The sequence below is a fragment of the Pagrus pagrus genome, assembly GCF_965226575.1.
Source record: "Pagrus pagrus genome assembly, chromosome: 1".
Classification (NCBI taxonomy): domain Eukaryota; kingdom Metazoa; phylum Chordata; class Actinopteri; order Spariformes; family Sparidae; genus Pagrus; species Pagrus pagrus.
In genome coordinates, this window is record NC_140185.1 from 8163330 (window position 1) to 8184427 (window position 21098).

Here is a 21098-nt window from a genome sequence, read left to right on the forward strand (position 1 = left end):
GAGAGCCAAAACAGAACCGGAAACGAGGGGATTAAGCCTTAAAGGTAAAAGCATGGAAGCAACGAAAAACTGAAAAGATACATGGAACAGTTTTGTCATTAAACTCCACAGTCCTCTAACTAAAACTTCAAAACCATACAAGCAGAACAAAGACTGATTTCTTTAGATTTTTTATTTGCTTAATCATAATCAAGCAGCACTTACAGATCTTAGTGTTAAGACTAATCAAAATTGCAAAATCAATAACAATATTGTAGACATTCAGAAGCCTTGTCTATATCACAAAACAGGGCGAGTAGCACTTCAGAAGTCAAATGTGTTATTCTGCATTTAGTCATAAATGCGAACAGATGGGTTTGCATGAATTGGCTCTACAGCTTTCTCTTTCTGCATTAAGCCCCTATCCTCATGTGAAACATGTCCTCGTTTCCCCAGAAATATAAACGAGGCATATATACATAATAAATCCCGGTTGTAAAAATGTAACAACTCTTATCTGAACTGAATTCTTTCGGCTTATTGTGTCCCTGCTTGCAACAAGTTCGCCGGCTATGTTTTATTTTGAAGGAAGTGACCGGAACGTGACATATCCAATGCGTCTAGCTTGAAGATGCTCGTGACAAGCCACTCATTGATGTAAGCAGCGCCCACGGCTTAAATGAGCCTGGTTCAAGAGCGTCTCTTACTTCAGATACGGACGAAGAGCGGAGCAGACGGAGCCGGACTCTCCTCCGTACTTTTCCTCCATCTCTCTCTCTCTTTCTCTCCCTCTCTGTCTCTCTCTATCCATCATCCATCCATATGCGTCTTTTGGATACCTAGAGCGCGTCAGCCCCCCTGGATCAATCCATCCTTCACATGTCACCTCCGCAGTAGTTCCGTCTGGAAGCTGTTATTTACAGACACGATGCCTGGCTGAAGGGCTCGCAGCAGTGTTCATCTTCCTGTCAAACGCAGCGGGGTCGCCGTCTGAAGAAGAGCTGCCCTTCTTGGAGCGTGCCTCTGCGTAATGGATTTACTGTTGCTGTCAGAGAAAAGTTGGATTTTGTGAAGAGCCTCGCGGAGCCCGAAAATGGACAGAATAGGAGGGCGTTTTTAGAAAAGGTGCTTTTGGGTTTGGAATCACACCGTGAGAGGAAATGCACAGAGGTGAGTTGCGTCCGTGATGTGCGTCAAGGTCCGACCGACAGTTTAGTTCACGCTTGGATGAAATGTATTCACCTTTTATACATTTTCTTTTTACTTTAATTTGCAGGTGCTTTGGATTGCAACACATCCAGAGCAATTAGGGTGCCATTCATTTATAAATGTCTCACGATAGATCAGCTTGAGCACAGATTAAAATGTTTTTATTAGAATTGATGCATTTCTGTTCTCTTTCTCTTGGAACAGGAGTGAATAAACGCAAACTGCCACATCGCTATTTCTGTCTTGATAATTTCTCTTCTACATCAACTTGCCATCTTGCGACTGTTTATGGCAAAATCATCCTTTTTTTATTGCCCACATCACCGATCGACATCGCCATTAACCACTGATTTGTAGGCTAATGGACCGAGTCAAGTTCCCACATCTGTTGGTCTGCTTCCCATTTTGTAAGATTCAGCAAAAGCCAGACACCTTCTCTCGAGTTTGGTCAGGTTTGGTTGGTTTGAACCGACCAGAGAGCCCTGACAATGTTAAATAAATTAAATAAAATAATTGCCAAACACCAAATGGCTACCAAAACGTCTCATTAATCCTCTTTTGAGCCTATCATCAAATGTAAAGGATGAATTATTTTACTGTAATTCTCCTTGAGTATTTGAGCGTAATGACGCCTGAAAAGAGACCAAAACCAGAGATTTTCCTGCCAGTATCCAATTTGGGCACTGCGAGGTGTGTCTACATGTCCACAGCAGCATACGTGAGCGCAACCTGATAAGGACTCGTGATTATAATGGACAACAAAGGTCAAAGACTATTTGAAATCCATGCAGGGGCGAAAAAACCCATCAGGGGGCATTAAGTGTTCTCCGTAGGGGAGTCGTTTCACCGTCTCAGTGTATCCCACTGATATACAAACATGTAGTGTCTTAAATATTACATTGTCTCCAAGAATGTGGCTGCAAAAAAGCGCGTTTGGAGGTTTTGGTGACACATATTCCTTCATTTGTATTATTTTATTTTAAATAATATCAGGTCGTTTTGGCGCATGACACAGAGAGGAGCTCACACGTCTTCACACTTCTTACACCTGAGCTCCTCCGACAACGCGCTGCTTCTGCTCCGTGTTAGAGAGAGGTCTCCAAGTTCAGAGGCAGACACTGACGTCCGTTGTCCTACACACGCGCAGCCTGTGCGCGTGCTGCTGCTGCTCAAGTGACTCCCGCTCCCAGCCACCGTCTCGCGCGATCAACACCTGAGGCGCGCGCCGCAGCACGCGGCTGCTCTTGATGAGTTCGGTGAAGCGACGGTGATGTCGGTGCGGGCAGCTTATGGCGGTAGCTACATGGTTAAATAGGCAAATATTTGTAAATTGTGTGCTAGCCCAGCATTAGCTACTAATTAACTGCAGATTTAATTGTTAATAGGTCGTTTATTTAGACTAATAAATATATAAGACTTCTTTAATTAGCTCTTAAGTGGCTACAGGTTTGCCTTTTGAGGATATCAACTTCACACTACCAAAATGGCCTTTTTAGCTTAAAACAAATAGGAACAATTAGCATATGAGGCTCTATTTTTTGTGGTAGACCTATTTACCTATTATTCCTATTATTCAAGTTTTAGCTAACTTGTTTACAAAGGTCTATTGTCTGGTAGCATATTTGTAGCTCGGAGGCTAATTTCCATCATGGTCCCTACCTTAGGCTAGACTGAATTAAAGCCATAGTTCTGTATTCGGACAGGGAGCAGCAGAGGTAGAGCTCTGTGGTAGCTTCTTTTTTTTTTTGCTTACTCAGTTTCGAGACAAAAAAACAAACCAAAACAGATTCCAGCCTTAACTTGGCTTGTAAGCCAAAGTGAAAAGTGATGTAAAAATGAAATGACATGACCTAGAATCGCAGAGTTGAACCCGAGGTATTTTGTCCCCTCGTTCTTTAAACTGAACAGAGGTCAGATACAATTATGACTACGCCTTCAAAATGTTGGAAGTATTTCCTTGAGGAACTTCCACTTCAGGAGCCTCACATGAATGACCCCAGCCTGCACAGGCTGTAGGTTGACCCTTGTAGAGCAGGCAACACGCAGCCATGATAAGTGTGGATGTTACTCATTTTGTCTACGCATTCACAAGTCGTCCTCTTGGTGTTAAAGTGACAATGGCTGCAACTCTGTTTGGCTTGTGATTTATTTATAATGTTACAAAAGTGTTTACAAATGATGCATGAAATATGCAACGTTTGTCTAATAACTTAAATTATTTATATGCTTGAGGCACATTTCTGCCGTGGCAGCTCAAGGTAGCTCTTCCTTTTAAAACTCTTACATGTTAACCAAGGTGAGAGGTTGCTTAAAAAAACATACAGTATGTTTCTTACAGTCTGTTTTGTTTGTTCTAAACTAAGAGCCCTTGAAAGGAAGATTCCCAGCTTTGTTGAGGGCATCAGTAGTTTACAGTGTTCCTGCTATTGATAAGATTTTTATGACTGAGTGAGAGCCTGCAGCATCTTTCTGTGATTTGGTTCTTGAGTTTGGGTGGTCTGCTCTCTAAATGTGCCTTTGGTTGTACTTATTCCGATCTATGATACATTATTGCAAAATAATGGAGATGGAAGTCATGAGGAGCCCGGAGCCTCGGGGCCTTGTCTGTGCGTGTATGTGTGCATTTCAAAATGAGTCCATTCAAACATGCATGCTCATCGGTGCGGCTTTGTTCACTGCTTATGTTAACCATGCATTCTTCTTCATTAGACCCACCCTCTCTCCTTCTCTCTCCCCCTCTCTTTATCCCTCCTTTTCGTGGGTGCCATTACGCAACGTGTCAGGCACACGCTCGCTCTCTAATTCGATGTGAGCGGGCCAACCTATTACGAACTCAGTGGGGATCAGGTCTACAGCGGCTTATCAGAGCAAGGCAGTGTCAGAAGCTGTAACATGCTCGGCCTCAGTGCAGATATCATTGTAATAAAACATATTTCACCTATTGTCTGTAGCCGTGCTCTGCTCAAATGCCTGTCTCCTCATCAGCGCTGTAAGCCTCGGAGCGGGTAATCCTGTTTTTTCTACTAATGCGTTATGTTTCTGGTGCCTAGAGGATGCAGATTAGTAGGTTAGAGTCTCAAAGTTTGGATGTGAGTTGACGGTTTTAAACTAGCTTTAATGAAGTACTACTTGCTGCTCCTGCCACTACTGCTGCTCCTATGATTACTGCTAGTCCATTCCCACTTCACAGCTACTGTTCTGCTATGTCTAATGCTATGCCACCTCCAATAATCCTGCCACATCTGCCACTACAAATAGAGCTACTTCTGCATGTCTTCATTCTGGCGCCACTACAGGTGGAAATTGTGTCAGCTGTCAATAACCTACAACTAATGCAAGTGTGTTTGCAGGTAGAGGTTCTCCAGCAACTTACATGTGTTATTTTCCAGAAGCTATTATATCAGCATGTTTCTACAACCAAATTAGTACTAGCACAGCATTTTATCATACTTTTCATTAAATTAATCTACTGCTACATTTGGTCTTCTTAGAACTAGGCCAATGCCCTAATTTTTGGGTCTATTCAGTTAAGAGCTGAAACAATGAATTTATTGATTTTTTTTTTTTCTTTCTTGATTAATTTGTTGGTTCCAGCCTCTCAATTGTTTTTTATTTGGGACTTTTTTGGAAGAAAGTTTAGATTTTTTACTATTCTCTGACATGTTATAGACTGACAATTAATCAAGAAGATAATAGGCTGATTAATCAATAATAGTGAGATTGTTAGGGTGCCCTCGTAGTTCAGTTGGTAAAGCATGCACTTCAGGAACTGTCCTTGCCGCAGCAACTCAGGGTTCGAATCAGACGTATGGCTCTTTGCTGCATGTCATCTCCTCTCTCTCATTTCCTTTCAGTCTTCTTTGTCAATAGAGCTATAAAAACAACAACAATAACAATTCATAAATGGTGTCCATTATTAAAAAGAAGATGCTGTCTTAGGGTTCGCATTTTCTTCATTATTCTTGAGTAGAAGTAATGCTGAATATCACTGTTGCCATGTGATATATGTAGGTATGGCAACCCATCTGTCCCCACTGAGCTTGAAGTTATAAATGCTCACTTAAGCAACTACAATTGTCTAATTCTCAGCATCTCGTTCAGTCTCGGAGCTCTATCTTATACAAGATGATTCATCACCAAATGCCTCTGCAATACTTTTTCAGCATTGCCCTTCCATAAACACTCGGTATTCACAATAATATGATTATTGAATTTCCCCACAGGGATAAGTAAAGTCATTTTTCTTCCTCTTCATTATATCCTGAAGACACACACAGTATTAAGACATGCCTATACTGATATAAATCGTATGATTATCTTTTCTGTCATGGCACTACTCCTCCCCTCTCTGTGTTCATTTTAAAAATTTAATCAGATATTTACTTAAAAACAGTATTGATCTATATTTCTTTAATCTCTACTCATCAAGGTCAGGTGAAATCAATATTGCAGCTGATCCCACACATTTATTCTGTGGCTGTTTAGTGATTTCCATTTCTTCGTTGTTGAACATGAGGATGTAAATGTAGAATCGTGTCACCTGTGACTAATGTGTAATATCTGTGTTTTTCAGCGTGGATACTCTTCTTTCTAATAGAAGAGGGTTTCGCTCTGGCACAGAGAACTAAAGGTAAGTTGGAGCTCAAATGCTCTTCTGTTCCATTAAAGGTGATTCATCCATATTGAAGCTGTCTGAAAGAAGGAGGAATTATCTCTGCTGTCATCGGACAAAGGGGTTCTTTTTCAAACTCCTGTCCTGTCTTACTTTCCTCTTTTCTCTGCCTGCTTTTTCCTTTTCACACGCCAACCCTTCTTCCACTCTCTCTGACTTCCAATCATTCCCTCATTGATCCCCCGACTCAATAACCCATCTGTTCGTCTGTTCTCTGCCTTTCTCCTTTAAGATTCCCCAACCGAGCATGGCGGCCAAAGCCCCAACCAGAACGACTGTGGCACGTGGGTCCGCAACATCAATGGTGGGGTGTTCACATCACCGAACTACCCCAACACCTACCCACCAAACAAAGAGTGTGTTTACATCCTGGAAGGTAAGGCAGGGTCCTTTCCCATCTGAGTAGCATTTTTCATCACAACAGCTGACACAGTTTCCCGCCTTTCTGCATATTGCCTCCTTCAGTGAATGTCATTAGCCTGACTGACATTGTTTTTATATAACCAACCCCTATCCGATTTTCTGTTCCTTTGCTGGCGGGCAATCAGCCTGACATTTTCCGAATGAGCCATCCTGAGTTTGTTTCACCCCACAGATATAACCCTCTGAAAATGATGGAGAGTGGCGCATTGTGGGTAGCCCCTGACTTCTGGCCTAATCAGAGTAGTGCTGTGTTCATCTCTATTGGCATGGTGTGCCAGAAGATGCCGCTATTGAATGAAACATAAAAGAGATGGACATCTGCTACACAACTGAGCTTTGGTGGCATTGCGTTTACCAGAAACATCACATCCATCAGTGATTTGGTGACCTGCTGCACAGGAGACATAATGAAAGGCATCATTAGCAGTTAAAGAACATAAGCGTTGCAATATTGGTTGATTTTTTTTTTCTTATAAATAGATAATTGATTAACTTTTTGACCGTGAAGTCTTACAACCTTTCATGCAGATGAGATGTGTGCTTGGTTCTTTTCTCACTGTGGTGGGGAACAGATTTACACATGGCTCAAGGGCTCCCCCTGTGGACAAATCAAGCCCAGAACTATTGTTGATGAATAAGCCATGAGTCCATCACAGGCAGCCTACTGGTGTGTACATCGCAGTGTGTCTGAGAAGCGACAGATGGACCCTATCATTTGCTATTATTTGGTCTTGAATGGCCTTCGTCATATTCACAAGCGAGCTCCAGTGTTGAGCCCTTTTATTCTTCCCCTCAGACAGAGACATGCTCACGTTTGGCATAAGTGGTAATCAGATAGCTTTGTAATTATAATTTGTGGTTAGTGAGGCTCATTGATTATGTCATGTCCCCCTGTTCATCAGCTTAATAGATCGAGTGATTATACTTTCTCTTCTTTCTGTATCAAGCTGTGTCTTTTGTGTATGTGCGTGTGTGTGTGTGTGTGTGTGTGTGTGTGTGTGTGTGTGTGTGTGTGCGTGTGGGAGATAGAAAGTTATAGAGAGAATGAGACTCAACACACCAGTAAATGAACACACAGATAGCAGGAAGTGCAGGCATATAAGTCAGTCGCTCAAGCAGAAAGGGAGAACATCAGGATCAGATTCAAAGACGGAAACAGACACAAATTCACACAGAGAAACAACAATCATGTGTGTTAGTTTATTTCACACTGTACACACTATACACATGTACAAACCTTGACCTTGCTCCTTTTTCTCCAGTGGTGCATGCTTGGCTTCTCTGCGGGAGATGATTCAGAGCCCCACCTCCCATCCTCAGCATCTTTATTTAGTCTGATTCATCTCCTAAGGCAGCCTTGAACTGCCCTTGTGAAACACTTTCTCTGTGTGTGAGGGGTAATGTTAATAAAGAGCTCTGTCCACTCAGTGTAAGCTGGTAGATATACTCTGACATGAAAATGTGAAGTACAATTCATGCTGTGACTGCAATGTTCTGGATTCACTGACTCATTGACAACAATGCCAACAATGTCAGACTGTATCTCTGTCAGTGTATGCTTATATACATCAGTGTGCATTATGCATGCAGCTGTGTGATGCATACGTGCATATGTGAACCTTTGTCCTTATGGTTTAACAAAGAAACTGATGGTTTTTGCATGTTCTGATCTCTCATGTGCTATGCATACATAGTTCAGAGATGCAGAAATCGGCTTATAACAGTTTGCCACAATTGTAAAGAATAATCAAAACATTTGCATTTCTCAGCATGTAAGTCTGGGTGAAGTAATTAGGTTTAACATGTTTTTTAATATATTAACATAACATATTCCCTGACTAAAAGGGGCTTTAGTTACCTACAGTAGGCTTCACCCACTCTCAGTTGAGCCAACTTTCTGAAAAGTTTACTCTCTGTGCAGTCAGCTGAGGGGTTAGAAGTGACATCCAAAGTGCTCGACTTTAAAATCCAGATTTACTCATATTTGACTCAACTCTTAATTTATGCTTTCAAATGCCATCCAGATTTTCTGTAGTCCTGAAAAGGCAAGATTTAATTTGATTCCTTTCATGGATTTACCCCTTTTGTTTCCTTTCTCTCCCCCACTCCCCTGTTCACCACAGCTCTCCCCAGACAAAGGATTCAGCTGGCTTTTGATAAGAACTATTACATCGAGCCATCATTTGAGTGCCGCTTCGATCACATCGAAATCCGTGATGGGCCATTTGGGTTCTCTCCACTTATTGACCGCTTCTGTGGGGGAAAGAACCCGGGCCTGGTTACATCGACAGGACGTTTCATGTGGATCAAGTTCACCAGTGATGAGGAGCTGGAAGGCCTTGGCTTCCGCATCAAGTACACCTTTATTGCAGGTAGAGACACCACAAATTGTATGTTTGCAATGAATGCAACTCCTCAATACACCGACTCTTTGAGCTCATTTCTAGAAACATCACATGCTTTTGGTAAGGTGTGTAGAGAACTGGATTTGGTTAGTTTGCTTTGATAAAATCCACCAAAACATGAAGGCGACTCTGATCTCAGTGTGACAGAAAAGATACCATTCGTCCCTAAAACACCATCATTTTTTTCTGCATTGCCCATCTTGTTGGTGTTGATTAGGAGTAAACGATGGCAGGTTGCACATGGGGTCTCATGGGGGTCAAACATCACAGCCTTTTATTTTTCATGTCTCTTCCACTTCAGCAGACACACGTTCATCATCGGAGCTTCCTGAGTCTAAACCCAATATTCCCTGAAATCAGTCTCCCATCAGGCAACAGATATTAGCTTCAAACATCCCCCTTTCTGCTTTATCTGGCCTGCCTTAATGGGATCTTATCGTGCGTTCTCTGCTTACCTATTTCTGCTGTGTGGATTGAGAGTAATGTGTCTCCAAATCTTATCATTTCAGACCCTGATTTCCATCTGCACGTGGGCGGACTGCTAAACCCCATCCCAGGTAAGCTCCTCAGTATTTCGCTGGTTTGTGTTCGATCCCTTTTGAAGAGCTCCTCTGTGCTCAGGAGCTTACCAGAGGCTATCTCCGCCTCTGACGTTAATGCTGAACGCACAAATGTACCTTGACAAGCACACAATTGTACATAAAGTGGAAGGATGTTCATTCACAAACACGCACAAATTTAAACACATGGAGGAACACACACCTATCCTGCTCTTTCCTGCCTGTTTTTCTGCCTTTGTTCCTCTGTCTTGTTATTGTCCTCTATCCTAATCTGGCGTGCTTACTTCAATTTCACCTTAAATCCTTTCCTTCTTTAAATAAAATCCTTCGTCTGTCTCTCTGTCTCGCTCCTATTCTCATCCTACTCTTTTCCCTCTCTATCTTCTGCTCTTTCTTCTCCCTCCCTGACCAATTTCTCACCTTACCTGTCATTCACCCTCACTTTCCTCCTTTCCCTTTCCCTTTCCCTTTCTTCTTCCCTCTTCTATACATTTCCTGTTTCTCTACAGACTGTCAGTTTGAAATTGGTGGATGGGATGGGATTATTCGCTCCAGTCAGGTGGAGGAGGAAGAGAGAGTGAAGCCTGGTGATGCTCTGGACTGTATCTGGACTATCAGGGCTCCTCCTCAGTCCAAGGTCAGTACAAGGGACCATATTAGTGTTGCTTCTATCCTAACCTTCAAACCATGTTGGTACTTTCAGGATTCTTTCATTCAGGATTTAAAATAGGTATGAATTAGGATCTTGGCTATGCTCCTGTTTGGTTGGCTTGTACTCACAGCCATTTTAAAACATTTGACAAATGCAGAGCTTAACATAAAGTAGTTATGATCTAAAATATACAGACATCCTGAGATCTCATGACATATCAAAGTATTAAAGGACTTTTATTCATCTTTCGTAGGGTTATTTGTAGCTCCACCAGTCATCAACAACGCTGCTCTCAATTATGTTCACTGCCCTTGAAGACACTGAAACATTTTGTTGAGCATCCTTCTGAGTGAATTCTAAAAGCTCTTTGGCTCTGTTGACACAGCATGCTTATTTCAGACAAAGCCTGAATGTTTTGTTTTTATTGTACTGATTATTGTAATCAGTTTAAATGGAGAAAAATTGCATGGAGTTGCTTTTTTTCGGACAAGTGACACAAAAGCTAATCCCACTGGTGACACATGCACTCCATCCCAGAATAGATATGAATAGTCCCTCATTAAAAAGAAATAATGGAGAAATAATGACGTTCTAAGATTAAAAAAGAGAAGGAAAGGCTCTAAATTACTAAATTGTTGTGTGTATCATTATTCTGTTCAGTGCGTTTGACCTTTCTGTCAATAGAGTTGCTCTGGAATTGACACCTTGAGTTTTAGTTTTCTATCTTAACATCAGTGTTAGTATGGCGTTTTTTTTTTAATAGTACCAAATGTTAAGTCTGCACAAATTCTGCATAATTTAGGATATTGCATTCGTATTTTGTAATATAACATTAAATCCACTAAATATCTCTGTTCTGTGTTATATACATCCTTTTGAAGCATTGTTACATTTACTCCTGTGCAATTTCAGATATCCTTGTGCAACAACTACTTTCAAAGTATTGCAACTATTCTGGTGCAATAATGCATATATTTAATGCATATTGCATTGAATTTATTTTTTATCATTCTTATTCTAGATGACTAGTTGTATTCTGGTACTCTACTATTTACTACCTAGATGTTTGTTTACTGTTGTGAGACAATAAAGACTTTATATTTCTATAATGGATTTGTAACTCACTCAAAACAAAAACCCTTGTTTCCATGGATCTCTGTCAAAGCATCTCCTTATATCATCTGCTTGTCATTGGTATAATGTTCTGACCTGCTGCAAAGAAAGAAATTAAGTAACAAGCTTCCAAGCAGATGTACTGTATATCTATACAAGTCAGTCAGAGCTTTTCCTGATTTGAATATTCTGTATGAATGTACTGTATGTAGTAGCATCGTGTGCTCCACTAAGTGAGAACAATTTCTCCAGTGGTCTTGACTGTACTGTGATTGTAATTTAAGACATAACTGGTATGACTAGTGTAAATACATAGAGCAGGCAGCATGGGGGAAAGCAATGCAGACAAATTGTATTCATAAAATACAGCCCTGGAGACTCATGAGTACATTTTCAAGCCAAGAGTGAAAGCCCAGCGATCGTCTCATAAATTCTGATATTTATGAGTGGATATCCAAAATCCCATTGAAATTACAACCATAGCCTGGCTAGCCTTGATTCATTGCTGCTCTGCTTCTCCCTTATGACTAAATGAGTCATCAGCATGCCCCTATGCTACTCACTGGCCACAATACACTCACATGCACACACAAATGAATGCACATCTAATTAAGTATAAAACAGCAGATGCACACATTGCTGACACAAATTACATAATACACTGTCACATACAGTACTGTAAGCAATTACCCGCACACACTATACACTCATGTAGACAAAGTCATATTTTATGCATTCAAATGTAAACATCATGCATGACTCACACATGCACTACCCAACCTCTCTCTCGCACAAACACACACCGATTAGTCTCCACAGTCATGTCATTGGTCCGACATGTGCAGTGTGAGGCAGCAGGGAAGATGATCTGAATTTAGCAGCTGCACTGAGTTGCCTAACCAGATATTAGCTCAGCGAAGCAGAAGGAACAGAGCAGCAAACTCAGAGTCAGTATGAAAGCAGCTACTTAGCTGCTGTGTGGTTACAGGTGCGTGTGTGCCTAATCTGCTGAAGTTTCAAACAAGTTGTTGTCCCCCTGTGGCCAAAATCTTACAGCATAATTTCTGCTGATTTGACTTATTCACACAATGCAAAGACATTTATTTTCTCATTACTTTGCAGGTTGAAACTTGATACTAATGTATGCTTAAGCAAATGAGAAGCTGCTGTACAGGCAGGTGCTTGGTCCCAGTGGCATTCATGTGATTTACGGAGGCGAAAAACTCACTGAGGACCTCTAGTGGACAGGTGCCAACAACAGGCTCTGTAATACCCCTTTCACACTAGAAAAAAAACACTCACTAATTTGGCTTTGTACGGAGCCCTGGAGGTAACATGGATGTGTTTTTTTTTAACTCACGACTTACTATCTTGCACGTGCCAGATACATATAGATGAACGCATCTATATGAAATGGACTAAAAGAGGGGTCATGAATCGTGCTGTAGCCAGTGAGTTACAGTACGTATTACATAAAGAGACTTGCTCCTTTTGTGATGAGATGAGAGACTTGATGTTTTGTGATGACATTTAAATATAAATGTATTCATATTCTAGTAATGGCTTATAATAGCAGCAGTTTCTGTGTGGGTTAATTACACTGTGTACATATAAGATCAGTTTCAGTTCCACTTGTGTACTATTTACTCTCAGCTATTCCACCCCAAAGCTGATGTGTTACTATAAACTTTAACATGTAAGTTATAAGATAGTATGTAAAACATGCTGGAGTACTACCTCAAAGAAGCCAATATGCGTGCAAAAGTATTAAAGAGGCTACTCTATCATAAGAGTAAGCACAACTATAAGCCAAGTATACTTAAACTTTCCATATAAGGCAAGAATACTTAATTATACTTTTCTTAAGTATATCTCGATCAAAAGAGTACAAATATAGGCCAAATATACTTAGACTCTTCTGTATACTTCTATAAGATAAGCCAAGTTTATGATTAGTACATAAAAAGTATACTGAAAGCATACTTTCTTATTTTTTAGTTTAAAAGAAGTATACTAATAGCACACTTGAATAAACTTCTTTTTCGTAAGTGCATGACTGCTCTTTTAGTCCACTTCATATAGATGCGTTCGTCTATACATGTATGTATCTCGTGTGCGCGACTTACTGTATCTTGCACGTGAGAGATGGTAAGTAATTAATGTTATTATTAACACCTGTGCTTTTCTACTATGGCAAGTCAGAATGTCTGATTCAGCTCACTAGCCTCCAGTCCCTGAGGTATTCTAAGAATTGAGGCATGTTTTGGAGAACAGAGGAGGGTGAGGGAGACAGCAGGCAGCACCTTGACAGATATATTCAAAGACTGACTTTTCTAAGGAGCCTGTTGTCAGTGTAAGAATGATGCATGCTTGCATCACAACTTGGATTATATTCACTTTATTATTTGATTCTATTCACCATCAATGCATCTATCCATCTTCTAAACTGTTTATCCTGTTCCTGTCCCAGCATGCTCTGGTGAAAAGGTGGGCAGGTCACCAGTCTATCATCTGGTTCTTCTCTAATCGCTTCTGTTCTATTCATTATCTTTGTCTGAGTCCTTTTAGATGTATCTGTTTTGCTGATGTAATGCCAATTTTTCTTGAGTATATTGCTGAGATCTCAAAATAGATTTTTTTATCCTGTGTATCTGCAGATCTACCTGCGCTTCATGGAGTACCAGATGGAACACTCTAATGAGTGCAAGAAGAACTTTGTGGCCGTGTACGATGGCAGCAGCGCCATCGAAAACCTAAAGGCCAAGTTCTGTAGCACCGTGGCCAACGATGTGATGCTGGATAACGGTGTGGGAGTTGTCCGAATGTGGGCCGATGAGAAGAGCCGACTCAGCCGGTTCCGCATGCTCTTCACCTCATTTGTTGACCGTAAGTTTCAGTCTTCTTGACATCATAATTCAGCCCGGACCCTGTTTTTCATTATTTTTCCATTATTTCAGTTGATTTGTGTCATGCATACATCTGGCCTTGGAGATATCTATTTCATCCAAGCCATTCCTCAATAGGTTTGACAATATTATTGTTAAGAACTTGAACTGTTCCCTTTTTGTGGACCTTGATAGCTCCGTCTTCTCTTAATACAACAAGAGCAGAAAGAGCAACATTTCTTGAGTGCCTGCATTATGTTCAGCATTGATCATTATGAAGAATATGGCCCAGGTTAATATATTACAGTTCTGCTTTATTTTTATTCAAAAACATTCGTTGACAGAGATAGATCAGATCGCCCTTGTTGAAAGTGTTTGGAAGTATGGAGATCACTGAAAGACTCCATTCCAGTTTATGGTCTGTGTAACAATATGTCACTGACTATGACGAAAAGCACCATATGTCATTAATTTACTTTAACAACATTATCCGCCAGCACACTGACACTGACACAAAACATCGTGATTTATGAGGTCCTGCATTCAGCCTGCATCAGTAGTCACTAACAGACACTAAAGTGCCATTTCAGCAAGGAAAGCTAATTACACTGTGCCATGTTTTGAGCATAGATATGAGAAAACCAATTTTTCACTCCAGCATTTGTAAATAACTGTATCAAATAATGTATTGATATGCATGTCACAGCTGATACTGTGCTTATTGTAACTCACTTACAGCAGGCAAATAGGAACTTATCTGTTTTTGCGAAAAAGAAAAGCTGAGTAGGGTCATTGGATCTAATGGAAGTAATTGTATATTAAGCTTCAGCATTTTTGAAGGACAAAAAACAGATGCTGTTAAAGGTTGCACATAAAGTAGCTGGAATTGCCATTCAGGAAACAGTTTTTCTGTTAGCACACCGTAATATTTTCATTAAATGCCTGAATAGACTGAAATATTAATTGCCACATTCTCCCGCACACTTGCCAAACCCTGGTTGAATGCTAATGTTGTTTTCATCAGCAAAACCCATAACCATTGCAGTAAGAACTTAATGGCCTTTTAAATTCATCGAGGGTGTTTTTCTTTTTCTTTTTTTTACTCTGAAAGTCCTTAAGACCATTTGGATCCTCATTAATTCTGATCACACAGTTCATCTCAGAGAAGTCTGAAGTCTCTTGAATAACTCCCAAACTTTATTTGGTCAGAGTCAGCGGCTGAAGTTTGCTTGGAGGTCGGGGGGAGCCATTAATCTTTGTCACTCAGAGAACAAGATGAGTTTTGCCTTTCGCACTCGATCATCCTTAATGTGCTCTAATCTCCCGACAGAACCCCCTCTGTCATGTAAACCAGACACATAACGTCTAAGTCCCACACACACTAATGTACACACACACACACACACACACACACACAGTACATTCAGACATACATTTTGTGCTTGTGTGTGTACGTGTATGGACAGAGGGTGGGGGCAAGAGAGTGAAGCGCTGTTGACACCCTGTGTGGGGCTATACTTTAAAGGCAGGAGAAGCATAATTGGTTTGGAAGTGATCGCAGTGTCAGGGGAGCGACCCCGTCCACAGACTCACTGGAAGATAGATAGGGTGGTCACTCCAACACATTCACTATTTTATACATACCCTTAGACACATATACATGTCCCTTTGTCAAACTTATTTAACCCCGGGGCAGAGGAAGCATGCAGGGAGAGGGGAGTGGAGGCTCAGAGCCCTCATCACAGCGGACCTTGGAGCAGGGGTGAAGCTGGTGGAGCGGACCACAGTCTGTTTCAGCTGTGATAAAGAGTCAGAGAGTGTGGCGGAGGCTGCCAAAGCCTGTGTGTGGAAAAAAAAAGAGAGGTGGAAAATCTTTGTCGAAAGGGCTGAGAGAGGACAGTTTGGAGAAGTAAGCAAGCCAGAAGAGACAGGTTGAATATCACACTGTGTGCTTAAAGACTCAAGGTGGGGAGCAAGATTAGTCTGCATGAGTTGCAATGCTTTCTTTTTCACTGATAAAAATGAAAAATGACAGAGCATTGTGATTTTAAGCTACTGATTTATAAATCATATTTTCATCGGCTTTGCGATATGAACATGCACGATAAACACATTGCTAAAGGCTGCCATGAATCGCGATGAATGAGAAAAATAATTTCATTAACAAACACCCAGGATTCATTCTCAGCATGCAAACATTTGACCTACCAGATCCAGCTCTGGATACACAGGCCTGTGTTCACACAATATGGCCGTCAGATGAAGCCAAGCTAGCCGTAAATTACTCCTAGATACATTTGTGTCAGTTTGGTGACTACCTGGTTTGCTTGCACGACAGCTGAGGAAGGAGAGAGGAGTCTATATAGACAGATCGATATTTGTTCATTTATAGCATATCATTCTATTTTTGTATTATAATTTTACTGCTGTTATTTTGGTCTGCTTTGCACACACATCCTCTATTGTACTGTATGTCTGTCAGTCCTGAAGATGTACAGTATATCTCCTCTGGTGCTCTCTCTGAGATGTATCCCTTTTCTTCCTTGTCAAAGGTTTTTGGGGCAGTTCTATGTTATTAGAAATGAGAGTGTAAGGATAGAAGGTGACATAAACTATACCCTTTGAGGAAAATTTGTGATTATTTATTTTGAGCTTTATAGATAAAATAGTCATGATTGACTCAATAGAAAAAAGGTAAGGACAACTCTAAATGAGTATTTTTTTGTTGTCAATCACTTTAAAATGGCAAAATTGTAATATTATGTTATCACAAAATGCAGTTAATATAGTTACACATAGTGAGATAGTGGAACACTACCAAGTACACCTGTCAGACATGCAATATATACTGCTCTTCATTTAACCAAGGGAATGTTTCAGAAAGATATTCTCTTTTGTCTTGGAGGTTTTTCTTTCTTTGTGTGTGTTAGACCTAACAAAGGGTTGGACTTGAGAGCCAGAGTTAAGAGTTAGATATTGGTTGTCATTCAGGACTGATTTGCTTTGTTTTGGTGCTAATTTGAGAATGTTTTCAAAGTAATCAAGATGGCTGACAGCTCAGTTGATAGTTAAGATAGATTTTGTTGTTTGATTCTTGTATGACCTCCAATATACCAAAGCCAAAAAATAACCTCTTGACTAAAACACACTGCTGATGTCAATGGTTAAATTTGTTTCTGTCTGCTACACAATTCCTCTAACCTGATAAATAATAAAATCACAGCATATGACACATAAGAAATATTTTAGCCACTGATTTCCAACCAACGTCACCCATCTCCCGCTCCACGCAAGAAAGCCAGATTTCACTTATCTTTTGGCTGCCGCTCCAAATCATCTATATCAAAAGCCTGGCATCTGCATCTTCCCTCAGCCTCGCAGCTCTTCCTTCTGACGGGCTGTGCATCGATCTCCTGAGCCCAGCAGCCAGCATCAATTACTAGTCATCTCTGCCTCTGCCTTCAAAGCCTTGAAAATGCTAACAGTCACTTTAATGTGGGGTGTCTCTCAGCACACGTCTGACCGTTTGCCCCCTATGATGGCTGAAGCCATTTCTACTACCACCCCACCCCGTGTCTTTCTTTTCATCTTTTTCATATTCGTCCTCTCTGCCGACTCCTATTTTTTCCAACTCTTCACCCTTCCAACCTCCCGTTCCCCATCTGTCTCCTGCTCCTCAAACTCCCTTGACATGAAGGCTGCAGCTCAGTGAAGCTGCCATCTCCTCCCCTCGTCACCCCCTGATGTTGTGTCTGCAGGAAATGATGATGTATGGCCTCATGTGGACTGTCTCCATTAGTCCTCTAGTGTTTCAAGACATTATAGAACATTGTACATTTTGTTACGCGCCTCTTCAGATTTCTACAGCCAAATTGACAATCTTTTATTGTTATTATTGTTTTATTGTTATTACCATCAAAAAAGCTTCCAGTCCTTTTCACAGTGGACTCATCTTTTTCGCAGCACAGTTAGACAGCCGGTTTCCTTTTATTTTTTCTCAATTCCATTATCTCTGTGTATTGTCTTTTCCCCGCAGCCCCCTGCTCAGGCAATACATTCTTCTGCCACAGCAACATGTGTATTAACAACTCCCTGGTGTGCAATGGGGTTCAGAACTGTGTCTACCCATGGGATGAAAACCACTGCAAAGGTGATTATCTTCTTTCTGCCAACTGTTCCCAAATTAGTTTATTATAGTTGATTAGGGTTTACTTTTGCATGTTTTGAGGTGAGTACTCAATTTTTTTTCTTTTTGTACATATTTTTTTTTATATGACTTTCTGTAGTTTTCTTATTTTTTCCTCTCTTCACCCCTTCTCCCTCCAGAGAAGCGATCTAAGGGGCTTTTTCATCAGATCACTAAGACCCATGGCACCGTCATTGGTGTCTCATCAGGCATTGTTCTCGTTCTTCTCATCATCTCCATCCTGGTCCAGATGAAGCAGCCAAGAAAAAAGGTAAATCATCCTTTGTGTTTGATCTTTTGTTCAGTCGGAGTGCAGACCGAGCCAGAGAAGAAGAGACACATAATTGAAAGTGATGGTGGGACTCCAGACTAGATGGAGGCACATGTAGCGCTGCAGACAGACAAGATGGATTTTACACCATTACATTACACGTCAGAAGTAATACAGTACATCAGAGGAGAGGTTTCGTTTCGAGATGACTTTCTTTTTGGTTGAACCACTTTATATTAACCTGTCTCAGCTATTTCAATTTGAGATTATGCTTTCCCACAATGCCCAGAAGCCACTCCTTATTCAAAAAGCGTTTTTTATGGCTTTATGGTGGCTCTCCAAAGGACCGCTGTCTTTTTTTTTTTACATTGAGCAGAAAGGTGTAAAAAATGCATGAACAAACAAGTATTGTACATTTTGTTGATTATCCAGTAATTAGAAAAAAATAGCACCAATATTAAAAAAACGAAGGTTAATGCAATCCAAAGCTGTTTATGGTGGTTAACTTGATTTCAAATCTAATATAGAGTATAAGAAGTATAATTGTTGACCAGATTTTATTGATGGTGGTCTGGTAATATAACTAAATAAATAAATTCTGGTTGGTTCACAGATGTTTGTAATATCTCCTTATTTTCCTGTTTAAGGTTGTAGCCCGCCGGCCTGGTGTTTTCAACAAGGCAGGCTTCCAGGAGGTCTTCGACCCTCCGCACTACGAGCTCTTTTCTCTGCGCGACAAGGAGATGTCTTCAGATTTAGCCGACCTGTCTGAGGAGCTGGACAGCTTCCACAAGCTGCGACGCTCCTCCACCATGTCCCGCTGCGTCCACGAGCACCACTGCGGCTCTCAAGCCTCAGTGGCTACTGGTGGTGGCAGTATGAAGCACAGCCGCACCACCCTGAGCTCCATGGAGCTGTCTTACCACAACGACTTCTCCAAGCCACCACCCATGAAGACTTTCAACTCCACGTCCAGCTACAAGAAGAGCTGCTACGGCTACAAGCAGCACTCACAGACTCACGACTGCGACCAGCAGGTTATTGAGGATCGCGTCACAGAGGAGATCCCATGTGAGATCTATGGCCGTGGTGGAGGAAGTGTGGGAGGAGGAGCCACAGGTGGAGCAGCAATGGGAGGAGGAGCTTCGGGGATTGCTGGAGGAGGTATTGGAGGAGCTGTGGGGATAACAGGAGGAATGGCAATGCCAGGGGGAATGGGTATGTCGGGAGGAGTGAGCATGGCAGGGCCTAGTGGCATCGCTGGAGGAATCGGTGGTGGGATGGCAGGAGCCTGCGGAACCCTCAGTATCCGCGGCAACAGCGCTCGTAACAGCACCAACATAGTTGATCCAAACCAGCGCTCCATGTCCATGGACTTCTAGATGGTGAAGGGAGGAAGAACAGGAGGAAGGGAATGCAGAAAGAGCTCGCATTTCACTCATCAAAAGAAGAGAAGACAGGAGAATCACAATAATGTTAAATTGATCACTTCTCTTCCCTCCTCTGCCTTTGCTTTCAGAGCAGCATTAAAAGTATCGTGGGTAACACTTAAAGGTCTTCTCTCAAAGTCTCATCTGCAGGTTTGGGAAATTGGCAGACAAGAATCAAGGAACAAAAGGAGGGAAAAAAACAGGAAACTATTGGTTCTATTCTTCAGGATACTGAAGGATGTAGAGTGAAGAGAGGGTGGAGACATCACGTCTCTGCTCCAGTCTTACACTCATGTAAACTCTCCTTTTCATAAGACACGTGTCAGAAAGGGTTCTCGCATGCAGACCCAGACTTCTCTCTATTTGCTAACCTTGAAGACCAGGTAACCACTCAGAAACAGAGAGAGAGAAAGACAAAGAGACAACCTAGACTGAGTTTTTACATTTATTCACCTGCCATGCACAGATATATGATATATAGTGCGTCTTCTAATAATTTGAGTCTTTATTTTTGTCAGTGTACTGTACTGTTAAAACCAGTATATATCCAGCCTCATGATGATGCTTGGCTTTTAACTCTTTAATCTTTTACAAATGTTGCTCAGATGATTTTATGAAGATGGCTTATCCATGACATGTGTTGTTGATGATGATGAGGATGAAGTTGCTGTTGTCGATGATGAACAGAAATATGATGACAATAACAATGATAATGATGTGATATTACTATAATTATGTAGTTTTCATGGTTACCTCACACATACACAGAGGGTACGCTCCATTCAGTCTCTCCTCAGGAAGAGCACATGAAGAGACTGTCTTATTTTGGTAAGAAATTGAGAAAAGTCTATTTCTGCTCTGTGAGCTTTATAGCGTGTTGGCATTCGGGCAGTGACTGATGTTTATGGAATACAAAACGTTTAGCTGTGTGGCCTGGACTGAATCAAAATAGCAACCATCCCACTCCCTGTCCCCACTCTAACCAGGAGTAAATGTAATTTTCTCAATTTCCCCATGAACTGACTGTGTAAAACAAGCACAACCTGTTTCCCTAAAGAGACAGACATGTAGCCTATATGGGACTCATTTATGATTTTAACCACTGGTTGTATTATTTCATTTTGTTGAATTAAATGAGAGCTTACTCACCCCCCTGTGTGACATTTTCTGATCATTATAACCAAGAGAGATGAAAATGGCACCACCCAGAGGCTGGAGATGTCACAACGAGGTAAGACCCACTGTGATGGAAAACAGTGAGCAAGGTTTGGCGTTGCAGAGATCGAGATTAACATCCACATAATGCTGAATGA

At 41.2% G+C, this 21098-nt stretch overlaps 1 protein-coding gene across 1 annotated transcript; it reads left to right on the forward strand.

Annotated features, from left to right (window-relative positions):
- Positions 1-673: 673 nt before the first annotated feature.
- On the forward strand, positions 674-20935 carry neto2a (neuropilin (NRP) and tolloid (TLL)-like 2a). Its single transcript, XM_084352039.1, has 10 exons — positions 674-1149; positions 5762-5818; positions 6093-6236; positions 8407-8655; positions 9198-9245; positions 9758-9885; positions 13671-13899; positions 17935-18048; positions 18225-18355; positions 19003-20935. Exons 1-10 carry the CDS (start codon positions 1140-1142, stop codon positions 19735-19737), a joined length of 1845 nt encoding a protein of 614 aa, XP_084208165.1. The 5' UTR covers positions 674-1139; the 3' UTR covers positions 19738-20935.
- Positions 20936-21098: the final 163 nt, after the last annotated feature.